The following is a 23,475-nucleotide window of genomic DNA, read 5'->3' on the forward strand; positions in this document are numbered from 1 at the left end:
AAAAGGGCGAGCAGCAAATTCATGAGTTACCAAGAATAATTAGAAAGAAAAAAAAAAAAAAAAAAAAGAATTGCGCGGCCAGGTTTCGATCCTGGGACCTACGGGTTATGAGCCCGTCGGAGTTCCACTCTCCTACCGCGCACATTCGTCAGCAGCAGGATTTGAACCTGCGAGCGCAGTGCGCATTAGATAGCTCGAATGATTCAAGTCTAACTCCTTAACCACTCGGACATACTGACTCTTGTTGAATAGTCTTGATTAAATGAGACTATATAGCGAAAGGAATTGTTTTACTGAAGAACAACATAAATGCGTTTATTTGTTTACAGTAGAAAAGCAAGAAAAAAAAAATAAAAAAAAAAATTTCATTCATCCGAGACATCTTCCTTTTTTTTCTAGCTACGTTTTTTTCTTTGTTATAGTTGTATGAATACAAAAAAAAAACTTTCGTTCGTACAAGGATAATATGAATTGAGCTGTTCAAAATAGAAAATAACAGTTATATCTTATTCCCCTCAACAGGAAAATTTGCAATTTGGGATTTTAAAAATTGATAATCTTTTTCTGAAATAAAATCAAAACCATCCAGTTTGAAACAGTTTACATTTTTCGAGCAATACTTAATAAAGGAATCAAAAGCGCCTTTTCCCTAGTGCGCGTCTCCCTCCCAATGCTTACTTTGTCTTCAGCAATCTATAAACTTCCAAGACAGCATCGCCTTCGCGTTCTATACCTCTTGATCCGCCGCCCACTACTATTTTTTAGAAAAAGTCAATTCCCGACTTACATTACTACAAATACTACTTCGATATTCTACAGTCAAATGTCACATATTTAGCAGGAAACTCCAAATTAATTCCTAGCTGCTTAATAGTTTACTAACTATCATCTAATTAATCAAAACCGTAATAAAAACAACCTAAATGCCCGCAAAGATTATCGTATGCATGAGTCAATTTAGAGCTCATCATCACTGACATCAATGCCAGCCTTACGACGAGCCATACGCTCCTTCTTCTTCTTACGGAGCTCAGCACCAGTAAGCTTAGTGGGCTTCTTAGCCTTTTCAATCTTGTTACCGAAGGCATCGAAGGTATCACCCTCTTCCTTCTCTTGGATACGAGGACCAGAACCTTGACCTTGAACCCAGTTGTGACCGGAAGGAGTCATCTTACCGTGGTTGACGGCCCAGACTTCTTCAGTCAAACCTTCAGTGAACTCACGGGAGTGAGTGACCAAGACAACACCACCGCCGAAGCTCTTAAGACCCTTAGAAAGAGCACCGAGAGAGTCACGGTCGAGATAGTTGGTGGGTTCGTCAAGGACAATAACGTGAGGACGCAACCAGGTGCAAGCAGCCAAAACGAGCTTAACCTTTTGACCACCAGAAAGACCCTTGATACGAGAGTGAGAAACCAATTCGGGTTCAAGACCCAAAAGACCACAGTGTTCTTCAATTTCCTTACGGACCAAGGGACGGAATTGACCACTCTTCAAAGCTTCAGCACGGTCAACTTCAGCAACCATCTTGGCGTGGCTTTCCATAAGCTCACCACGAGGCAACCAAGCGTTGTCGGAAGACATCATGGGAACCCAGCGTTCACTCTTCATACCAATGTTCTCACCAACAGTGAAAGAACATTCATACTCGTAAGAGTTCTTAAGCTTTCTACGGCTGTGAATACCCAAAATCTTACGAGGAGTACCCTCAATCTTGAAGATCTTGTTCTTCATGGCTTCCTCATCAGCTTCGTTAATGACACGAGAGGCCTTGTCCATAGCTTCCAAATCTTCACCAGATTGGAAACGCCATTGGATGTACTCGGAAGGAGACTTGTCGGGGTGAAGACCAAGGTGAGCGAAAGCAGCTTGGGCAACATAAGCGATACGGCAGTTCTCGTGTTGGTAGATGTCACCAGTGGTAGGCAATAATTCACCGGTAAGGACCTTAATTAAGGTAGACTTACCAGCACCGTTAGGGCCAATGACAGCAATACGGGAAGAAAGAGAGACTTGGAAAGAGATGTCAACCAATTGAGGTTGGCTGGTACCAGGGTATTGGAAGGACATGTTGTTAACCTTAACAATGGCACGTTGCTTGGTCTTGACACCTTCCAAGTAACCGGGTTCAGGGAATCTGAATTCCATTTCGGAAGCACCAAGTTCGTAGTAAGACTTGGCGGAAGGAACCTTTTGAACGAACTCAGACATGTTACCAATGTACTTACGGAGCTTGAAACGCTCGTAGTGAATGATAGATTGAACAACGTGGTCCAAGAAACCAGAGTCGTGAGAGACAATGATGGAGGAGACGTTCTTTTGACTAGTCAAGAAGTTCTCCAACCAAGCAACGTTGACAACATCAAGATGGTTGGTGGGCTCATCAAGCAAAAGGATGTCAGGGTTCTTGAACATGGCACGGGTAAGAGCCAACTTCATCTTCCAACCACCAGAAAGAGCACCAATGGGCTTAGCAATAAGTTCATCAGTGAAAGAGTTTTCCTTCAAAGCCTTAACAACGTCTTCGCTGTTCTTAATGGTGACGTTGGGGTCGGACATAATGAAGTCGACGGAAGGAGTGTCAGCCTCAGACTCGTCAATATCGTGCTCGACGTAAACAGTACGGAGGTGAGTAGGGAAACCTTCGACTTGACCGTTGACGATAGCACGCATGAGGGTAGACTTACCAGAACCGTTAGGACCACAGAGACCGTAACGACGACCACGCTTAAGACGAAGACGAGTACGGTTAAGAAGAATCTTGGCACCATAGGCGAGAGAGAACTCACAGTTGCAAAGATCTTCACCTTCCTCTTCTTCTTCAAGGTGAGCACCACGGCCAGGAATCTTGGCGATGGAACGAGCACGGAGGTCCTCGACGACGACAGCAACGTTGGCTTCAGGAACGAAAGCGGCAACGAAGGGAGCAACGTTTTGCATCCAAGATTCAGAGTCGCTGTCCTTCTCTTCAACGAGTTGAGCAGCAACAGCGGCAGCGTACTTGGCAATAACTTCCTCGTGGTGGGGAACCTTCTTGTCGCCAAGAACGGCCTTCAAAGTTTCACCGCAAACTTCGGGGTTGGCAGCAGTAGAAACTTCGGGAATCTTACCGTCAACAACGTTACCAACACGCTCCAAGGTGGTGATGGCACGTTCAACAACGGAACGACATTCAGGGTCACCAATGGTGTCCTTGATGTGGTACAAACCGGGCAAAAGCTTGGGTAAGAAAGGAGCGACGACTTGAGGGTCTTCGACAAGCTTAGACATGTTGTCGATAATGACGGCAGCCTTACGCTTGATGGGGGTAGCACGCTCGTTCAAACCACGAGCCAACAAGGGGACCATGATAGACAATGTAGGGGCTTGAACTTCGGTAACGAAAGTAGTGGCACCCAAAGAGTGAACGGTCTCAGGGACCTCCTCGGGGTGAGCGATACAGTTAATAAGTTCGGGAATGAAACGGTCAATATCGGCGTTGGCAATCAAAGTGCAGACCTTAGTCATGGTCTCTCTAGATTGCTTCTTGATTTCACCCTTAGTATCCCACATAGATTCGGAAACAACGGGGATAATAGAGGGGAGAGAGTAAGAAAGTTGAGAAGGAGAAGTCTCAACGAGAAGGTCCAAGAGTTGCAAAGAGTTCATCTTCTCAGTCCACTTACCAGTGCTGTGAATAGATTCGAGAACAATAGGAACGGTGGCCTTTACGGCATAAGCAGAGGTGCTACGGACAATAGCACGGGAAGCCTTAGAGGCGGCTTCTCTGACGTTCAATTGCTTGTCGGCAACCTTTTCGACGACGGCGGGCAAAAGTTCAACCAAGTAAGGCTCAACATCAGCAGCAATGTTGGGGAAGTTGGCGACGGCCTCGATACCCTTCAAGACACGTTCGACAATCTTCTTGTCCTTAAGTTGCTTTTGGATGTGCTTGAAGACCAAAGAAGGAGCATCTTGCTCTTCAATAGGTCCATTAACGAAGGATGCCAAGGCCGAAGCGGCGTCAGCCTCTTGTGCGGCATCGCACACGGTAAGGTTATTCAACAACTCATCAAGAGTTTTGACTGACTGCTTGTTCTCACTCTTTGCAGACATCCTGGGAGTTGGTTGTTGTTAAGATGGAGCGTGGATATTTGTATATGAATCAAAATTGAATGTCAAATTTACGGGAAATAAGACAAACAGTCACAATACAAAGAAAAATGAACTGAACAATATGTATGTATAATTGGTGCGCGTTTAGAATGTGACTGCCTTTTGTCTCGTCCAAAACTGGAGGTGGCAACTGGTCGTTTCTGAAAGGCAAAAGTTGTGAATTCTGGTGGGCGCTTTTTGTTGTTTAGTTTTGATTGAGCAAATAAATTGGATTTCAGTATAACAATTAGTGAGCTATGTAGCAATGTCTAAGTAAACAAATAAGTATTCATGGAAATTGAAAATTATTTCTCTATTGATATTGTAATTTGAAGTAAACAAGGTGCATTATATTGTATTCGATTTTTTATTACTATTTAAAAAAGATCTTATAGAAAAACTTCCTGTTATAATGGATGCTCAAGCATATTTCTTTTTTTCTTTCACCTTTGGGTTTATTCATCTGTAAATGGTCTACATGGTTTGATTCTGTTTTGTTAGTGAGAACAAAAAGCGGTATGCTCGTGAAACAGTTCAAACACGATAGCAATTTAATTTATGTAGAACGGCTTTAAAAAGTATGTTTGTGGTCCATATTTCTGCCAGTGTGGTATAGGTGGTGAAGTGATTTGCCAAAAAATGTTGAAGATAATTTTAATGCGAAACCTCTTTTATTAGTTTTAAATTTCTTTCTTATTATTACAAAATAATTGAGTTTCTTATTAATGCTGTTCTTTTCTTTGTCAAGGATAGAAATGTTTCATTGTTCACACCCACCGTTAGTATTGTATCGTACACCTCTTGGGAAGGTAATTAACACAGACAACACATTTCCTACCTCATACAATTATTGTTTACATTCCATTTTTCAACCAAATATATATTAAAATATAAAGAGATAAGAAAGAGTCCATGTTGATGTTCAATATTTGATATAGGAACGATTTACCTCTATAGTCACTATGGAGGAACGTTCATCAAGCTCAGACGAGAGTGATGCTAAATTCCTTCACCTTTTAGCCGATGATTTTTCTGGTCTTTCTTTAACCGATGAAGAAGTCGCTATTTTACGTTCCCATCTTCCCTATCGAAAGAGTTCGCATAGCTCAAATAATGACCACAGTCAAACGGAGTCAGAATCTAATGTACATACAAAGGAGGAAAAAGGAAAAGAAAACATATCACTAGATGGAAACTTTAAGCCTACTTTCAATCAGGTAGAAGAGAAGACACTTTCTAAACCTTTTCACCACGAAGAAGAAACTGAAACAAGTTCACAGGAGCATCATAGACAATTTGATCAATTTATATCCTCACCATTATCAGCAAAGATTTCTTCTACGCCGAACAAACAGGCTCAAAACAACGCTCCTTTGACCCCCTTATCCTTGATTTCAAAGGGGATCTCTTTAAATAGTGACGATGAAACCGATACGGACGAACAGCTATCCCCAGTTCTTACGGCAAAGAAAGCTTATGGGGAATCAAATTATCCTTCAACGTTGTATCAATCAGATGAGGATTCTTCTAATGAATCATTACCTCGTGAACAAGTAGTGCTTAGCGACGATTTGGAACACGAGAGTCATCAGAAGCCCGGGTACCTTACTCCTATTAAAGAGGAAAGTTCCTCGGCGTATTCGTCACGAATACCAGATACTACGGTTTTGAGTAGAAAAATATCTGACATATCGATACCTGCATCTGCAATGAAAGAAATGGAAGAAAAAAAGAGTGTTTTAAGTAAAGAGTTTCGAGACGCACCACCAGGAGCCTCTTTGACATTGAAGGAACAAGCAAATGTTATAGATAATCTTCGTAAGGAAGCATTTGGCCTGAAACTGAAATGCTTTTTCCTATACGATCAACTAAACAAATTTCACGACTCGGAGGTTCAAGATATAATGAAACAAAATATAGATCTAAAAACTGTTACGTTGCAATTGCAGCGTGCAGTGGCTACTTATGAAAAAAAGATAGCTTCATATGAAAAAAAGCCCTCTACTGATTCGTCAGATGCTCTGCAGTCGAAATTCTTTCATTTAAAACAAAAATATTCAGAAACTCTTTCTGAATTACAATCCACGAAAAAGGCACTAATTAAAGCTGAAAACGAACGGCGGACACCATCGAATCCTACGTATGACCCGTATCATGGTAATGAGAAGGATACTCTTTCTTCTCTGCTAGAAAGTGAGCGTCGTGAAAAAGAAACTCTGTTACAGGAAGTTGACTCTTTGCGTAGTTTGCTTGCTCAAAAAAGTCAGATTCAACCTCGAACACCCGACGAGAGGGTTATACAAAGTCTACAACGTACTAATGATCTTTTAAGGAAAGATCTTGGAGCGCAGAACGAAGCCTTTTTATTTCAAATGGAAGAAAAAAACAAACTTATACAAGAAATGGAAGAGCTTCGGAGCGAGCTTGATGCAGCAAAGTTAAATACAATTGCTGAAGCTGAAGCAAGTAAAAATGAGATTTGGGATTTAATGATGACTTGCAAGATGAAAACGCAAGAACAAGCGGTTGAACTCAGCCAACTTTATAAGCAGCTGGAGGAAATCGAGTATGATTGTGAAAATAAACTCGTTAAAATGGAGCAACAATGGAAAGATGATGTAGATCAATTACAGCAATACGTGGAGGAACTTACTCAAGATCTGCATACAGCAAAAAGCGAATTGACCAAATCCGTCAATGACTCTCATGCTTATGAGCAAGCTCTGAATGATCTAAAAAGGGATACCGAAGCAGAAATCAACCATTTTGATAAAACAATACGTGAAAATGAAGAAAGTATTGGGCTGTTCAAAGAAGAAGTTGAGAAACTGACAGACGAGCTCTCAAATCTTTCTAAAAGCTATCATGAAAAATCTGATAGATTGAAGGAATCCGAAAGCAAAGTCGCTGAATTATGTCAAAAGCTAGAAGACTCAAATACACTGTCTACAGAAATAAACTCTCTAAATAGTCAATTGGAAAATTCCAATAAACTATGGCAATCAGCCACTGATGAAAACGGTTCATTGAAGGAAAAAATAGAGTCCATGTATACTGAAATTGAGAGTTTAAAAAATCACAATTTGGAATCGAGCCAAAAGGAAAGTGAATTGCAGAAGCGTGTTGAGGAACTAACAACGGAGATCAATAGGTTGAAACATTCACAAGAAGATGAAAGTAAAGCAATCCATACTTTATCTACCCAATTAGAAGAAAAGAAGCGTGAATTGAGTACAGTTGCCCAAGAAAAGGCAACAGTTCTGAAAAATCTCGAAGCACTAGAAAACCGTTATACTGTTTTGCAAAATAGCTATTCTTCTCTTCAAAGTGCTATTTTAGAAACCTTTGACAAAAAGGTTGAGCATTGTTCCGCTGAGTTGCTTGTTCGACAAGTGCAAAAACTAAAGGATGAAGGCAACCGATTGAACTCTGAGATGGAAAAATCTACTCGACAATTCAACAGAAACGAACAAATAATTAAAGAGAGGGAAGCTTCTATGGAGTCAATTCAGTTAGAGAAAAAAGAACTAAAAGCCTTGCTTGAATCAGAACGCCGGTCAAAGAAAGTAATGCAATCTGAACTGGATGCATTGAGCTTGCAAAATACTCGTCGAAGTCTCAGCAATTCTTCGAGTCCTTCTGATCGGTCTCAATCTAGGGAATTTAAACTTCTGCAGAATTCCGAAAAACGCTTAAAAGACCAAATAGAAGAAAGGAACAATCTCATTAAGACAGTTATCAGCCGCTTGATACAACTATCTTCGACTAATATAATTAGTGGAAGTAGTGGGCCTGATGCTTTAACGACGTTTTCTGGTATGAGCCAGGTAATGCATGGTCAGCTTAAGGAGTTGGAAAAATTCGTTCAAGGATTTAAAAGGAAGTGTAAAACTATGGAACGAGACTTTAAAGTTGAAATCGGTAAACTTGATACTAGCCTGGAGGCTCGAAGCAAGAAGCTTAGTCAATTGGAAGAACGTTTTCGACTGATGAATGTTTCAACTTTAGGCCCTAGACCAGCCTCTCCCATGTCTTCAAGAAGGGCAATTACTACTTCAGAGCAACCAGATAGCAAAAAGTCCTCGCCTGACAGGTCAGCAGTACAACGTGGCATCACCGCGTTGAAACGCGACGCTGAAGGGATGAGTCATATTTGGCAATTGAGGTTACGAGAAATGGAATTTCAACTCAAAGCTGAGCAAGAAGGCCGCAAACGTGATAAAGTAGGCGCTCGAGAACGTCTTCAAGATTTGGTCAAGCAAAATCGAAGTCTTTCACAACAAATCACGTTTGATAAAAATTCACAACGTACTAATTCAGTTTCGTCGCACGACGCAGATGCATAATAGTCTTTAGACATCCACTCTTTTGTTGTTTTTATGGTTTATTTTCTTTCTTTATCGTTCTCTTTCAAGTTTTGTATTTTTAGACTTAATAATATTGTGGAATGGGCTTTACCGTGCTTACTTCATTCAATTTTCTAATTCTTTAATAGACAGAATAAGCAAGTTACAATTATGATACTAATAAAGTGTTTTATATGTAGTTGAAATAGCTATAGAAATACGAATCCTTTATAATCAATACCACTTAGATGTTTTTACTGTCTTGTATCTCTATACTATTTTGTGTTTCTCAGGAAGTACTTTTAATTGGAATGGTCTGTTTGTTTGTTTACCGTTGTCTGGATATTGTGCATTTCACCAGCTTTGTTTGTTTACATTTTAATGATTGATAAATCTCAATGAAGGGAAGCAAGAAAGATGTTTTAGCTTCACTACAACTATGAAGAAAGGTAAAGAAGAAAATCGTATTTATGGAGTTGATGATTATAAATCAGAGAATCGAAAAGATCCAATGTTAAATAGCTATGACAAAGAGTTAAGAAATCCATCTTCTAACCAGCTAAGAGAGGTTGGGAGAAATAAATTAGTGCGAAAGAAAAAGAGAGAATATCAAAATGAAATCCAAGAGAATCCATTCAGCATCTCAAGTTCACGAAACAACAATCAAGAGAATGTTCTTCCCAGTGTATCATCTTTAAGTCACGACAAAAGCAATGCACCTGATGAGAAAAGGAAGGCATATTCGAAGAGAACAGTGAGGCTTGGAACCATACGATATCAATTGCTACGTCCTAGTCAAGTGGAAGTATTAAGTCGACCAGAGGTTGCTCGAAAAAGGGTTGCTTGTCAACTATTTTTTCTAAATCATTACATTTCATTAATAGATTATTATAAATTACGAAAAGAGCGTTTCAATCAGTTTGTCCATTTCAGTGAGGAATTAAAAGCCTCGAAGCAAAAGAAATTATGGAAAGAGCACTGTGGACGAGAACGAGCGTTTTTAAGGAAAAGAAGGACTAAAGTTCAAAGCAATCATTTTGATTTGCTCGTAAAACTTGGACAAGGAGGTTATGGATCTGTCTGGTTAGCCAAGAAGAAAGATACCCATGAATTTGTAGCATTGAAAATGATGAAGAAAGCGGTTCTGCAGCAAATGGGTGAAGTAAGTGTTCTTCAAGATGGAGTTTTTAACTGAAATTAGGTACGGCATATCCTGACCGAGAGAGATGTGTTGACAAACACGAATTCCGAATGGCTAATCAAACTGTTTTATGCCTTTCAAGATCAAAGTTTCGTATACTTGGCGATGGAATATGTTCCAGGAGGAGATTTCCGAACATATTTAGCTATGCATGGATTGCTTCGTGAAAGACAGACTAGATTTTATTTGGCCGAGATGTTTATGGCAGTCAATGAAGTTCATAAATTAGGATATACGCACCGAGACTTAAAACCAGAGAACTTTTTAATTGACAGAAACGGACACTTGAAATTAGGAGACTTTGGACTCAGCACGGGAATTGTGAACAGCGCGCAGATCCGAAAGCTCAGGAAAAACCTTGCGAGCGCAGAGGCTCCTCAGAGTGGGTATTTAACACAAAAACAGCGAAGAAACATATATAGAGCCTTTTTAGAGAGAAATGGATACCGGGTAGGAAGAGATGCAAGTAGAAAGGGACTAACATTGATTTAGGCAAATTCGATTGTGGGATCCCCGGAATATATGGCACCGGAAGTAATTTATGGAGATGGATATGACAAGACAGTAGATTATTGGTCTTTGGGATGTATTCTGTATGAGTGTGCCGTAGGTTATCCACCGTTTTCGGGAACGACAACACAAGAGACATGGACGAATCTTTATTTTTGGAAAGATGTTTTACAAAGACCAGAAAAGAATAAGAATGATGAATACGAACAGTCGGCTGTTTGTATATCAGACGATGCTTGGTCGTTCATACTCAGATGCCTAGGTGAGCCGGAGATGCGATTTCAAAGTATGGGAGAAATTCAAAAGCATCCATACTTTTCCAAGATTCATTGGAATCATTTACGAAGTCATGGAAGACCACCATTTATACCTCATCTGAGTGATCCATTGGATACATCGCACTTTGATGATTTCTCAAACGAAGCGGTTATGGAAGCGTATAGAGATGTTTACGATAAGAAAAGGATTATGGAAGAGAAAATGTACAAGCGCCATGAGGTCGTCAACCAACGTCCCTTCCAAGGATTTACGTACAAACACCGTACGAGCCACCTGAAGCCAGCCAAGCAACAAGAAGAAGGTGAAGAAGAACCAGAGTGGAAGAAAAAGAAAAAGAAGAAGAAGGAAGAAAGTAGTCGAAAGAAAAAGATGGCGAAAAATCGTGTGGATAGGAATGAGCTGGCAGCTTTATCGAATTCAACTGATACAACTCCCTTGTATCATGAGCTGAAAGCGGAAAAGAAAAGGCATGGAGGAAAGAAGAAATTGCATCCTAATGATTATTTGAGGAGGAAAGAAAAGGATTACTATGAAGTATTATTTTGAGAAGGAAATTTCTGAGGAGAATATAAACCGAAAAGACAGAGAGGAATCGCTTTCAACGTGTGATGGAAAGCCGAAACGATTAATTTGATTGGAAGGATAATATTATAAAAAGAAAAAAGAAAAAAGAAAAGTTGAAAAGTTGAAAAGGTAAAGAGGAATTTTCTAGTGAAAACAAACAAAAGGAAACGAGAAAAGTCATGATTTCTTTTTGTGCTTTAGCTTAACGATACTTTAAAACAAGGACAAGTTTTGCGAAAACAATCGCAACTTTTTTTAATACCCGCGGTAGTTTAAATAGGGAGAAAGGAGCAAGAGAGAAAAATAAAATATATTGTTGGATCGCAAAGAATGAAGAGTCGGTCTTTTTTTTTTTTTTTCTCATTTCCAAAAGAAAACAAAACAAAACAAAAAATAAATTAAAACTAAATTGAATTGAATTGAATTGAATTGGCTCTTTTTCTTTTCTTTCTTTTCTTTTGGAAATGAGAAAAAAAAAGGGTTTTCTTTATTAATTCTGCATGTTATTCAAGCCATTTTCATGAGGAAAAAGAATAGGTTTTGTATGCAGCATCACATTTACAATCAAACGAATTTCAAGGCACTGAGCGAAAGAGAGAGAGAGAAACATAAAGAAAAGGAAGAAAAATTTAGACTCGAAGAGTCTGCAATTAAAAAAAAAAAAAAAAAGAAAAGGTAATTTTTTATTTTCTTTTTCTTTCCTTTCAAGACAAGCATAAATTCACATTGATGACGAAACCATCAAAACCAAAAATTAAACAATACGCAAGACGTAAACAAGATAAAACGTTGAATAAAAAGAAAAGAAACCAAAGAATTTGAAAATGATAAAAGATTCTAAAAGTTTTTCTCTTTCATCACTTTCATTTCACTCCATTCAATTTCTTGCTTCTTTGCTTCTTTGCTTCTTTGCTTTGTTGAAATCTTATCGTCGGCTCCCTTGTTCATCATCTACGAGATAGAATAAAACTCTAATGATAATTCATAATTTTGTTTTGTTTTTATCCCAATGAAAAAGTAAAACGAAGACGTTTGTTTTCCACAAATGAATGACAGAGATGTTTCTTTCGTGTTACTTTTCATTGGGATAAAAACAAATGATAAAATGCAATCGTTTCAAAAAATCGATCCATGGATGGATTTTGATTCGCCATAAACAAAAAGTAAAGGAAAATAAATTAAATAAAAAAGTCGCAATTTCAATCGCATTACGATGCTTCACATCATTCCAAACGAAAAACCTAGAGTTCAAGACGCACACGTAGGCGCGCAAAAGACAGAGAGAGAAGAGGTAGAATAAAAATAAAAGACCCAATCCAACAAGGCGAAAAAGTGGGAGATTCCATTTCAGCGAGATAAGCGTAATATAAGGATGGTTATGAATGGAGGAGTATAAAAAGAAAAAGAATTGCCTTTTAGAATGGTGAGAGAGAGACAGAGAGGGAGACCAGGTGAATGAAAAGAGAGAGAGGAAGAAGAGAGTGAAGGAGAAAAGAAGAAAATGGTGAAAATGATAAACCAACAATTTCACTACTTTTTTTTTTTTTTTTTTTTTTTTTTTTTTTTAATTGCAGACTCTTCGAGTCTAAATTTTTCTTCCTTTTCTCTATGTTTCTCTCTCTCTCTCTCCCTCCCCCCTCTCTCTCTCACCAAATAACGAGTTCCCCTCTTTCTCCTTCCATTCCACTCTACCTCGGTATACGATTTGTTTTTGTTTTTCTTTTTGTAAACGTAGCTGCTCTCTCCCATCCTCTTAGTTTGTTTACATTTTCGTGATTTCCATAATGCGTCGTTCTACAATCGTTCCAACCGTTACCAATACAACTGGAAACGTTCCTTTTGTCAATTCCCACAATAATTTCGCTCCTTCTCCCAACCAAGTCAAAGCCGTCCAAATGAACCATCTTGCTGACCAGCTGTCTCAATTGCAAGCAAATTTATCCCATCTCGAAAATCATCTTCACGTTACCGCCATCCAAGCCGAAGCAATTCGACGTATGGGTGCTCTTCAAGCTTCTTTATTGATGGCTTCTGGTCGCGTCCTGTCCGAATCCAACATGACTTTTTTCCAACAGGAAAAGTGACTCTTTTCTTCTTTTCGTTTTCGTTTTCATTTCATTTCATTTCTATATTATACAAAACAACCTCTTCTTCCTCCCTCTTTCTCTTCCTTTTCTTCCTCCCTCTCCTCCTCCTCACTCCCCTGCGCAATCCTCTCTTACCAAAATCCCCTCTACCACCGTATTTTAAATATCGTACCCTTCCTCCCTTCACTATTCCTCTTTCTTTCCAACACTCAATACAAACTCAATCCCCCATTCCAACCCATCCATCCCAAGACAACCAAACGGACACGCGTCAAAAACAAATCATTCACGTTCCTTATCTTTTCGCAAAAATTCTCTCCCTTTTCTATCTCCCTTTCCTTTAAAAAAATTTTATTTGTTGTCTTTCTGTTTGTTTGTCGTAACTATCAAATCGCTGATGAAAACATGAATCACCCTTCACCAATCATTGGGATCCTTTTATGAAATTACCAGTGATCCGATCATAGTTTTGTCAACCGTCATTCTCTTTTCTAAAAAAATTCATCTCGCTTCGGTCTTTTTGCGTTAATTCAATATAACGAGATCTAAATAATCTCTTTCGCTTCGTTGCTCATTCAGTGAAATACCTCTCTTTTTACCACTGCCAAAACCAACAAGCTCAGTCTTGTCGAGAGAGTGGTGCCCTGAAATTCAAGCATTTGCTTTTCATTTCAATCCTTTTTCCTTGTTGGTATTTTTTGAATTTCACTTTTTCCTTTTCATTCAATCTTCATTCCATCCTATTTCGTACTTTTGCGACTTGTATCCCCTCCTCCCTCGTCTCCTCGTCGTCAAATTCGCTTTTCCAAGCCAACTCCAACTACAACTCAACCCAGCCCAGCCCAGCCCGCCACCTCTTTGTATCGTTTCTTTAGATATTTAGGTGTTTAGGTTCTTTTTCTTTTTCCTTTTTTTTTTTTTTGGAATTCCCTTTGTTTTATTTTGTTTCGTCTTATTTTATTTTTTAGTTTTTCTTTTTAGAAAATTACAAAAATTCTTTAGGAATCCAATTGTCCCTTTTTTTCTCTTTTTGGCGTGTGGTATTCCTTTCCCTTTTGTATCCTACTACTACTACTACTACTACTGCAACACGTGCTATACTTGCTTGATTCTCGAATTTGACCCTTGACTTTCCTTTGGTTTTTTCTTTGCCAATCTCTCCTTCTTGGGTTCGTTTAGTTTCATTTTCTTTTCTTTTCTTTTCTCTTTTTTTGTTTCTATTCGCGGTGGTTCGCTTTAGCGGTTTTCCGTGAGTTTTCTTGTTTTTAGTTTATGAGGATTCTTACTTTTCGTTTGATTCTATTTACGTGTTTCCCCGAAATTTCTTGTATTGGTGAAGTTTAAAACGTCTATCTTCTTTTTTCACCCTTGAGTCTTGGCTTTCTTCTTTGTTTCCCTTTAATTTAATTTTTTTTTTCAATCTTCATCCCCTGTTATCATTTCTCTCACCTCTTTTTCTTTTGGTTCCTTGCTATATCCATAACCGATTTATAACCATTGCTTGAAAAACTAGCATCTCGACCACACTCCTCCTATCCCGTTTTCGTCTAGTTTCTTTCTTCCTTTTTTTATTACCTCTTTTTTTTGTTGTTTGTTTTCTCGTCTTGTTGATTCTATTTCTTTTCCATGGATTTGAAATTTAAAGAAATCTTTAAAGAGTCGGACCATCCCGCTCTTCAAATGAGACTCGACCGTGAAGCTTCAAAACAAAATTCTTCACTGCAAACTCCAAGTGATATGGCTCAGGATCTTTGGAAAATGATGTCTAAAGCCAAGTCTGATATACAAAATGGTCGTCGTGTAGAAAACTTGTCTTGGCGTCTTATGTCTATTAATCTGCAAAAGCAATCTAATCTCTCCAACAATGCTACCCCCTCCGGTGTTTCAGCTTATAATAAGTTTTCCCCTAGCCCCCTCACACCTCATTCCAACCCACATAGCTCCGATAATGTATCCTTAAACTCTGGTACTCCCGACCAAAAATCCGATCCTAATTGCTTAATGAATACCCTTCCCTCCTATAGCGTTCCCACTGATACCTCGGGCAGTTCCATGATGGAGCTTAATTATCTTCAAAGAGTTGTACGAAAATCTAGTTTTAATGAGGCTTCTGCAAAAAGCAAGAAACGCCCCATCACCAGCTCCCATTTCCCTTCAAGCGATGTGGATTTTTCTATGGATCTTGACTCCCATCCTTTTAGTTCCCCGAAAATTCACGCGTCTGATTCTTTCGATGCTGCTAAAAAGTCTTTCGACCATACTGGTCCTTCTTCCTTTCCGGCTTCTGCCCCCACCGATTATTTTAATTCTCGACCTTCTTCCTCTTTGGCTGCCGGCCTACAGTCCGTGCCCATTCCTTCAGCATCTGGTATGGTTAATCCCGCCAATCCGCATATGAATTCTGCTACCACTCCTATTTCCAGACAGTCTGATGTAGATGTTTTGGGTTTGGATTTCGATATGACTCCGTCGGAACCCTCTTCGTCTTTTCAAGATAATAATGGATTTCCTTCTTTTGTCGATGCTGGAACAAATCATGACGACGGATTATTTTCTTCCTCTGCTGCTACCTCCTTTAGTTTCGAACATGGCCCTTCTAGTTTCCCTGTTCCAGGTAGTATATCCACCGGTTCTTTGCGTGGCCACGCTCCCTCTGAAGAGGGCTTCGGTACCTCTTATAATAGTCAAAATCTTTATGGCATATCTTCCCCTTTGAGTGCTGGTATGACACCGACTCAATCCTTTTTCCCCGAGCCTGCTAATAATAATGTATTTGATTTACCCAAACAAGCTACTGATATGTCTTCTCCTTTGGCTCCTTCCTCCGGCTCTTTCTCTAATTTGTCTTCTTTGCACATGGCAAGCTCTTTGCCTAATTCCGCTTCGCATGCCGGTATCCGTCGTTCTTCCATGTTCCGTAACGGGCCTAACAGGTCAGTTGCTAATATGGCTCAACCAGTCGACTTAAACCAAGACCAAAATGAATCTGTTGGCAGCGCCTTTCAACGTAACACTGAATGGACCGGCACTGGCGCCGAATCCAATGGTATAGGCTCAAATAACTCCTTACCCGGTTCCGATATGTTTTCTCCGCCATTTATGCGTGTTGGCACGGCCATGGGTGCCGCCCCTCTGCGCAACAATTCGGTATCTTCTTTCACTCACAATTATATCCACCAATCGAGTCCACAATTTGCTGCCGTCCCACATCGAAAAGTTAATTCTCAAGAACCTACTTTAATGGGATCAAGTCCTGGTATATACAACCACATGCCTTACCTGAACCGCTCTACATCTTCTACGTCGGTCGCCGGAGCTTCGGTGGAAGGAATGTCAACCGGTATGAAGAAGCGTGCTTCTGCAACTGGTGCTGTTCCTAGTCATCCTTTATTAAATCCAAATGTCGATCATCTTCCTGATCCAAGCGCTAAGGAAAAACCAACTGAAGACAAAAAAGAAAATACTCAAAAAGGTATGTCCGGTACACCTACATGCACAAATTGTCAGACTCATACTACTCCGTTATGGCGCCGGAGTCCTGATGGTCAACCACTATGTAACGCATGTGGTCTTTTTATGAAAATTAATGGCGTGGTTCGTCCTTTGAGTTTAAAGACGGATGTTATAAAGAAAAGGAACCGTGGTGCTGGAAGCAATGCTAGTGTTCCTGCTTCACGGTCCGCTACCCCAAGAAAATCAGCACCGCGAAAAAGTGGTTCTAAGCCATCAAGCTCTAATAAATCCGTTGCTAAAGAAGAAGTGAAGGTTAAAACAGTAACCGGTCAAAAAAGTTATTCTCCCGGTTTAACCCAACAGCCCGGCAGTAACGATGATAGCTTGATGGTTGACAGAAGGACGTCTGTAGAGTCTCCAGTAATGCAGGATCCTTCTGTAAGACAGCCTTCGGCTATAGTATCTCCTGAATTCGCGCAGAGTTCTAATGAGTATGGAATGCCCTTCAACAAGGGCATGTCTTCTGCAAACAATATGCGTGAATCCTCGGTAGGGAAAATAAAATCGGAAGCGCCGCAAAGCGTAAATTCACCCTTGTTTGATACCTTTGATACTGATTACGGGATGCCTTCCATTGCTGACCCACAAGCGATGGGAGTGGATGCTACCGACTTGCACAGGGTTTCCAAGCCATCATGGGATTGGTATAGTGTCATGTAAATTTCCGGAGACAGTGGTATCTCTGACGTTTAATATGGCATATCCTTTCTTAGTTTTGTATTATGTACAGTCAATTCTTTTCTTATTTTTTTCTTTTTAATTTTATCAGTCCTCTGTTTTAATGGACTTTATTTGATGTTATTGTTTCCGATGAGTTTTTTTGAACGTGTTTAGCATTTTTAATCGTTACCTTCTAATTACTGAATTATTTGACTGAGTTTAATCGCTGAGCAGACTTACTATTACTTTTCGACCACTATAGCGACAACAAGACGTGAAAATTGTGTTTGAGTAATTAAGTATGTTAAAATACGTGAACATACAGTCCAGAGATTTAAGGAAGCTAGAATGATTGTGTTCAATTTTATATCTCTTGTCTCTGGTATTGTTTTGTTTTAGCTATGGGTGCTTTGTAGTTTAATTAATTGTCGAGTCCAGATATATGAAAAATGAAAAATGTTTATTATCACCTATACGAAATTGTATCCATTAATCATGAACGCAATCCAATTTTTGCCAAGCTGTTGCTGTTGAACTACATACATACGTACATACTCATCAAATTAATTTATGTAGAACATGATCACCAATATTAGATTGTTTCGTAATGACATTGTCTGTTCTTTTCTTCTCTTTAGTTTATTTACTGATATTTTGTTTGGATTTCGAATATAGTGGAGACAAAGACAAAAGATTATAGCTAATGAGCGTATTCTATATAGACAGCATTGATCTTGTATATAATTTTGATTAGTCGAAGTCGTTAGTTAGAAACTGTTTATTTCAGCGTGTCATAAATGAGGAATTTACAGGATATTAGGAAGACGAAAAACAAATACCAGCAATAGTAAAATGAGTAGTAAAAAGAATTACTCCAAATCTTTTTATATGTGGGAAAGTTAATGTAAAATATGAAATCGTTTCCTTATATTCCCTATACATACATTCGTTAACGCACTTACCTACTACCATACACTGAACACTTCGAAACAGAGTAAGGATTTTGGAAATTGAGCGGTTCATCGCTCCAAGCGTTAATTATACTGAATTTCACTCTCTTTTAATACACTGCATGAAGTTTTTGCAGTTCTGCAGGTAGATTTTGTGCTGTAGTTGAACGCTTTCAGTCAACAACTGTAGATACTAAAGCGCAATCCGAACTTCAAAAAGCTTCATTAATTTGATCTAAAAAGAAAAAACTTACTCTATTTATTATAATATACATTTACTCAATCGCAGTCATCAGTGTTACCTTTCTCATTCTTTTCTAGCAACACTGGAGATATTTCGATAATGTCTACAGAAGGAGTTTCAAAACTTAGAGTTTTAAGCGGTACGTGACAATGCTTTCCTTTTTATAATAAATAAATCCAACTGGGATTATGAAGATAACTTCTTTCAAAAGGTTACTAACTCAGAATGCTATAGTCGGTAGCAATGCTATTTCTGCTTTTATGGGCTGGCGCCTATCGGAGAGCCAAGCTTGCCATACCAGTTTAATTTGGCGTAATCGAAGTGAGAGCGTAATGTCTGAAGGCATTCGTATTCGTTCGAGCGTGTTTGGTTCAACTAAATGGAAACCTGATGTTGGTATGTTTTTTATTCAATTTATCGAATTGTCTCATATACTTTGTCTTCGTTATAAATATTAATATACTTCTTTTAGTTGTCCCTACAATTGAACAACTAGTAACAAACGACGAACCTTTTGATTACGTGTTTGTATGCCTAAAAATTCTTCCTTCTGTTTATGATCTTGGAACTGCTATAAAAGACGTCGTTACCCCAGGTCATACCTGTGTCGTCTTAAATACTACCGGGATCGTTGGTGCTGAAAAAAGTTTACAGGAGACTTTCCCAAACAACTCTATTATTTCTTTCGTAATTCAAGACCAATTCGTTCAGAGGGGACCATTACAGTTTGAACATACTGCATTTGCTGCTGATACTGCTAGTAGTGTAATGTATTTAGGTCTAACGGACGAAGAAGATGAAGTCCCAGACTCCGTTCAGGATGCCATGATTGAAACGTTAACATTGACTTTGGAAGCAGGCGGTGTATCTTGCACATTCCTTCCTAAAATTCAGCAAAAACAATGGGAAACCGGAATTGGCCATATGGCCTTTTTTCCAATTTCTATATTAAATGAAGAACCAAATTTGTCTTTAATTTATAGAGCTAAACCTTTTGTGAAAATTATTAATGGTATAATGAACGAAGCATTTTCCATTGCTGTGATGCAAGGTTGTGATTTTCCTATAGATAAACAAGAATCATTGAAACGGTTTATTGCCAATCGAATGTTAGCAGCCCCCCGTCCCTCGTACATATTTCAGGATTATTTAGCTCACCGTCCTTTGGAAGTTGAGGTACTGTTGGGATACCCGGTTGAATTAGCCAATCGGTATAAAGTATTAGTGCCCTACATGGAGACCATTTACGCTTTGTTTGAAGCAAAAGCTAAAAGAAATCTTACATCTACTCCTGCTGTTCCTCATCCAATTCCAGCTATGCCCTCCAGTCGTGTATCACCACCTGGGTTAACTGCACGATCTCCATCACGTTCCACATTGGGTATGTCTACAAGGATGGGTAGTATGGATGATCTCTTGAACAAACGACAATTTACTTCCTCATCAACTTCCCAAGTACCCTCAAATCGCTCAATGTATAAAATTCCAAGTGCATCCATGGTTAATTTATCTTCCCCAGCAGGTCTTGAAGGAAGAGCAATGCCAACAAGGTTTACAGGAAGGAATATGCGTGGAAGCCCCTTCACCATGAACAAAGCGGGGTCGGTGTCAGATATTCTTAGCATGTCCGACGGATTGGTTCCTAATGCTCCCAGTGAAACTGCTTCAGTAGCAGGAGGAGCACCTGCTTTCGATATGCTTACGTTGACGCAACGAAGGAATCGAAGAAACTCTCAGATGTCCTCAAGTTCAATAGGGATTCCATCGAGTGCCTCCTCTTCGAGCGATCGCCGTTATACTTGGACTGGCCGCCCACCGCCTCATAAGGGTAAGTAATACTATCCAAGTCTATTAGATTCGTAATCCAAGTTTAAATACTAATTATTTTTTCTTATAGGATTAAGTGAACCAGTTATTCCAATTTTAGAAGACCCGATGACAGCTTTATATGACACAAGTCGTTATCCAACGAGACCTCCGGGTAGCAGCGCATCATCAATAAATGGAAAATCTACACCTAGACCAACTCGACCACCGTCGATTGCATCTACATCTACTACACCACGAAGATTTGGTTAGTGCGGATGCTTCTTCGTGGTTTCTTCTTTTCTGTCTCCTCTGAATCCCTCATTGTTCATTGTTTAATTTTCATGATACGCTTTTCTATACAATTGCTGTACTATTTTCTCTATTATTTGCTAATGCATTTTGTTCAACATTTAGTCGTACGTTTTTCTGTTTATTTACGTTTGCAAAGTCACTTGTTTCTTAGTACCAAAAAGGAAAACTTAATAGGTGTTAAACTGAATTCTGAATAACGCATGCGTTGTTGCTCGTTATTCAATCCAAAGTATGCTTTCGTCATTACCAAATGTTAGTTACCCAGTGTCAATGCCTTCTTCCTGAAAAGTTGAAGCTACAAAAATGGATGATTTAACATCAATATTGCTGCTTCTTGAGCTGCAGCATGAGTTTAGCGGCCTCAAAATTCCTGGTAAGTCAAAATGGTTTTGCATACGAGGTAATGGCCGATTTCCTTTGAACAACTTCGAAGAGGGTCTTCTCCGAAGGATTTTGACTGCTTTAGATATTCATGAATAAGAATGAATCTTAATGCATTTATTTTTATCAAAAAAAATGGCAGTAGAGAGGAACAATCGACTGTTTAACTAAGTTTCACGGTAGCAATGTTATAGAAGTCTAACTGAGAATCTAGGTCGACTAGCAAAGTTTGGACCTCCATTTAAGCTTAAGGAAGAGTTTTTGGACGCTGATGTCTCTCCAGTTATGACATTTATCGTACAGAATTGCATATTTACACCCACCCTTCCAGGTGTGAACAAGGCACCGGATGAGTTTTGGAGCGGACAACTTCAGCCTTTATTAGAAAAAATTGGCAAGCATAACCTTTCGGACTCGTACGACCATGGCCGGGTTAGCAAGCGAAAAATGATCGGGTTTGCCGTAATTGTTGTTATGCATGTATTGGCCAAAGGGCTTATGGGAAAAGCTCCTGTAGATTTCAAAAATAAGGAACAAAAAGACAATAAGGATGGGGATAATCCATCTCATTCAAATGTGAAAAATTCACCCAACTCAAAAACGTCGGTACCTACAGAAAGCGATGCTACAAATGCAGTGCAGAAGAGTCTTGCAAATGTAACTTTCGATGAAAGCTCAAGACCGATTAAGTATCCTTCAAGAGAGAGATTAAATGAAGCATACTCCCTTTTTGTGTACGGCGATGGTTTGGACGAATTTATTCGTCTCCTCGGTGAGTCTGAAGACATTAGCACCTGGGACGAACCTTTAAAGTCGCTAGCTGAGAATGTTCGCTATACAATTGCATCTCTTTTACATTTCGTTTTCGTAATTGTGGACAGAATTCCACAATCACCTCATCTCGAAAATAATGGAAAGGGGCCGGAAGGAATTGTTGAGCGCATATATAATCGTGTTCCATGGTTTTTGACTCGACAGGTTCTCCGAGTAGGGAATGCTGGGCTTTTAATGTCTGGGCTTACTCGATTGTTTCTGATGAAACCTCTCTCGTGGTTTGCCGAAAGCCGTAATTTGCTTCAGACGATGCTTTCAGGAATTTTCAACGCCGATCTGGAACACACAGATAATTTATTAAAAGAAATTGATACAAAATTTGATGATGATCCGGAATGGACTCAAATGAGAGAAGCAATTCAATGGTATGCGCAACTACCTAGAATTCGTCAAGATGAAGTTCGTGACCAAAGCATCCAGAAAAAGCTTAATATAACTGTTGCGGTCTTAAAGGAGCATCAAAATGAAAAAAAATTAAAAACTGATGTTACTGGCTCCGCAGAAGAAAAAGTTACTTCAGAAAGCAATGTCGATTCCTCCGAGGTTTATACAGTTTCTTTATCAAGTGATGGTGAGAAAGATAGTCGTAAATTTGATCCCTTTTCAGATGTTGGGGTCCAAACGGCGATGAAGTACCTTGATGCTGTTTTGACACACCGTGACCGTGAATGCCTTATTCATGACTTGTGTGAAGGCGATCAGTTGACTGATATAGTAAGAGAGGTCATGAGTTGCTTTTACACAATTATTTACGATGCTCATCAAGCTGCGGATTTTTCACAGGCAATTTATGATTTCCAGTGTTTTATGTACGATCTTATCCAACTCTCGAAGGCAGCTTCTCCTTTGTCGAGCTTCGTTGAACTGGTTGAGAAATATCAGAGCTGTTTTCTTCGTTTTGTTCATCGTTTAGTAGTCAATGCCCCTGATTTATGTGCTCAATGGTGCGTTTGGTACCGCCATTGTCTAGATGAATGTAAAATCAATTCCAGGTCGCCAGATACCGTTAAGGCCGCTCAAGATGCACTGAACTCCTTGGATGACGATACTAAGCAGAAGGTTTTGCATGAGATTCAAGCTTACAGTAATGACTTAAAAAAACAACAGGAAGTTTCAATTGAAAAGAACGAATGCACAAGTGAATGGTATTTTCATTTGGCCAAACTTTTTGGATCTGCTATCATCACTCCAACTACAGCTAAAGGCGCTCCTCAACCCCAATTACCGGACTGCAATATGAATTTAACTATGACTAAAAAGCATTTATTGACCCCTTTTCGTAATTGTCTCATGCAACAATTGACTACATTATATCATGAAAAGGATCATGAAAGCTCTAAAGATTAACGGTTTATTATACTCTTATTAAGGATTTTTCATTGGCCTTTTTTATTTATACTTGTCGCTGTTTTAATGAAAAACAATTAGCATCTTTTCGAAACCCACTCAATGCTTGAGGTTACATTCATTACTACAAAATCCGAGTAAAGTAATATATCCTATACAAACAGATGTATTTATTTATTTGAAGTTTTCTAATATTGTAAGAAGGGTTCATTTAGTAGTGTGTTAAAAATTCTAGTGTTTCGTCAACATTACCATCAGTTGACAGCATTCTAGCTAAGAAAATCTGAACTTAATAAAGTCAAAA

At 39.1% G+C, this 23,475-nt stretch overlaps 7 protein-coding genes and 2 non-coding genes across 9 annotated transcripts; 6 read left to right on the plus strand and 3 right to left on the minus strand.

The window, feature by feature from the left end:
* Positions 1 to 70: 70 nt before the first annotated feature.
* Positions 71 to 142, minus strand: SOCG_16350. Its single transcript has one exon. It is a non-coding gene; the product is annotated as a tRNA-Met (tRNA).
* A 4-nt stretch (positions 143 to 146) lies between these two features.
* On the minus strand, positions 147 to 239 carry SOCG_16351. Its single transcript has one exon. It is a non-coding gene; the product is annotated as a tRNA-Ser (tRNA).
* A 566-nt stretch (positions 240 to 805) lies between these two features.
* Positions 806 to 4,330, minus strand: SOCG_04132 (translation elongation factor eEF3). Its single transcript, XM_013164974.1, has one exon. The coding sequence runs from the start codon at positions 4,093 to 4,095 to the stop codon at positions 958 to 960; it is 3,138 nt and encodes a 1,045-aa protein (XP_013020428.1). The 5' UTR covers positions 4,096 to 4,330; the 3' UTR covers positions 806 to 957.
* A 766-nt stretch (positions 4,331 to 5,096) lies between these two features.
* SOCG_04131 (uncharacterized protein) lies at positions 5,097 to 8,480 on the plus strand (the record flags this gene model as incomplete). The annotated part of the gene is made up of 2 exons (XM_013164973.1): positions 5,097 to 5,279; positions 5,352 to 8,480. The coding sequence occupies 2 exons, from the start codon at positions 5,097 to 5,099 to the stop codon at positions 8,478 to 8,480; spliced, it is 3,312 nt and encodes a 1,103-aa protein (XP_013020427.1).
* A 347-nt stretch (positions 8,481 to 8,827) lies between these two features.
* Positions 8,828 to 11,369, plus strand: SOCG_04130 (AGC/NDR protein kinase Mug27). The gene is made up of 3 exons (XM_013164972.1): positions 8,828 to 9,642; positions 9,682 to 10,131; positions 10,174 to 11,369. The coding sequence occupies exons 1-3, from the start codon at positions 8,920 to 8,922 to the stop codon at positions 11,014 to 11,016; spliced, it is 2,016 nt and encodes a 671-aa protein (XP_013020426.1). The 5' UTR covers positions 8,828 to 8,919; the 3' UTR covers positions 11,017 to 11,369.
* Positions 11,370 to 12,818: 1,449 nt separating this feature from the next.
* SOCG_04129 (DASH complex subunit Dad5) lies at positions 12,819 to 13,118 on the plus strand (the record flags this gene model as incomplete). The annotated part of the gene is made up of 1 exon (XM_013164971.1): positions 12,819 to 13,118. One exon carries the CDS (start codon positions 12,819 to 12,821, stop codon positions 13,116 to 13,118), a length of 300 nt encoding a protein of 99 aa, XP_013020425.1.
* A 1,629-nt stretch (positions 13,119 to 14,747) lies between these two features.
* Positions 14,748 to 17,294, plus strand: SOCG_04128 (transcription factor Gaf1; the record flags this gene model as incomplete). Its single annotated transcript, XM_013164970.1, has 1 exon — positions 14,748 to 17,294. One exon carries the CDS (start codon positions 14,748 to 14,750, stop codon positions 17,292 to 17,294), a length of 2,547 nt encoding a protein of 848 aa, XP_013020424.1.
* A 1,293-nt stretch (positions 17,295 to 18,587) lies between these two features.
* On the plus strand, positions 18,588 to 20,567 carry SOCG_04127 (oxidoreductase; the record flags this gene model as incomplete). Its single annotated transcript, XM_013164969.1, has 4 exons — positions 18,588 to 18,627; positions 18,723 to 18,884; positions 18,961 to 20,316; positions 20,386 to 20,567. The coding sequence occupies 4 exons, from the start codon at positions 18,588 to 18,590 to the stop codon at positions 20,565 to 20,567; spliced, it is 1,740 nt and encodes a 579-aa protein (XP_013020423.1).
* A 345-nt stretch (positions 20,568 to 20,912) lies between these two features.
* Positions 20,913 to 23,171, plus strand: SOCG_04126 (uncharacterized protein; the record flags this gene model as incomplete). The annotated part of the gene is made up of 3 exons (XM_013164968.1): positions 20,913 to 21,009; positions 21,205 to 22,538; positions 22,626 to 23,171. 3 exons carry the CDS (start codon positions 20,913 to 20,915, stop codon positions 23,169 to 23,171), a joined length of 1,977 nt encoding a protein of 658 aa, XP_013020422.1.
* Between the last annotated feature and the right edge of the window lie 304 nt (positions 23,172 to 23,475).

This window comes from Schizosaccharomyces octosporus, assembly GCF_000150505.1.
Source record: "Schizosaccharomyces octosporus yFS286 unplaced genomic scaffold supercont6.3, whole genome shotgun sequence".
Classification (NCBI taxonomy): domain Eukaryota; kingdom Fungi; phylum Ascomycota; class Schizosaccharomycetes; order Schizosaccharomycetales; family Schizosaccharomycetaceae; genus Schizosaccharomyces; species Schizosaccharomyces octosporus.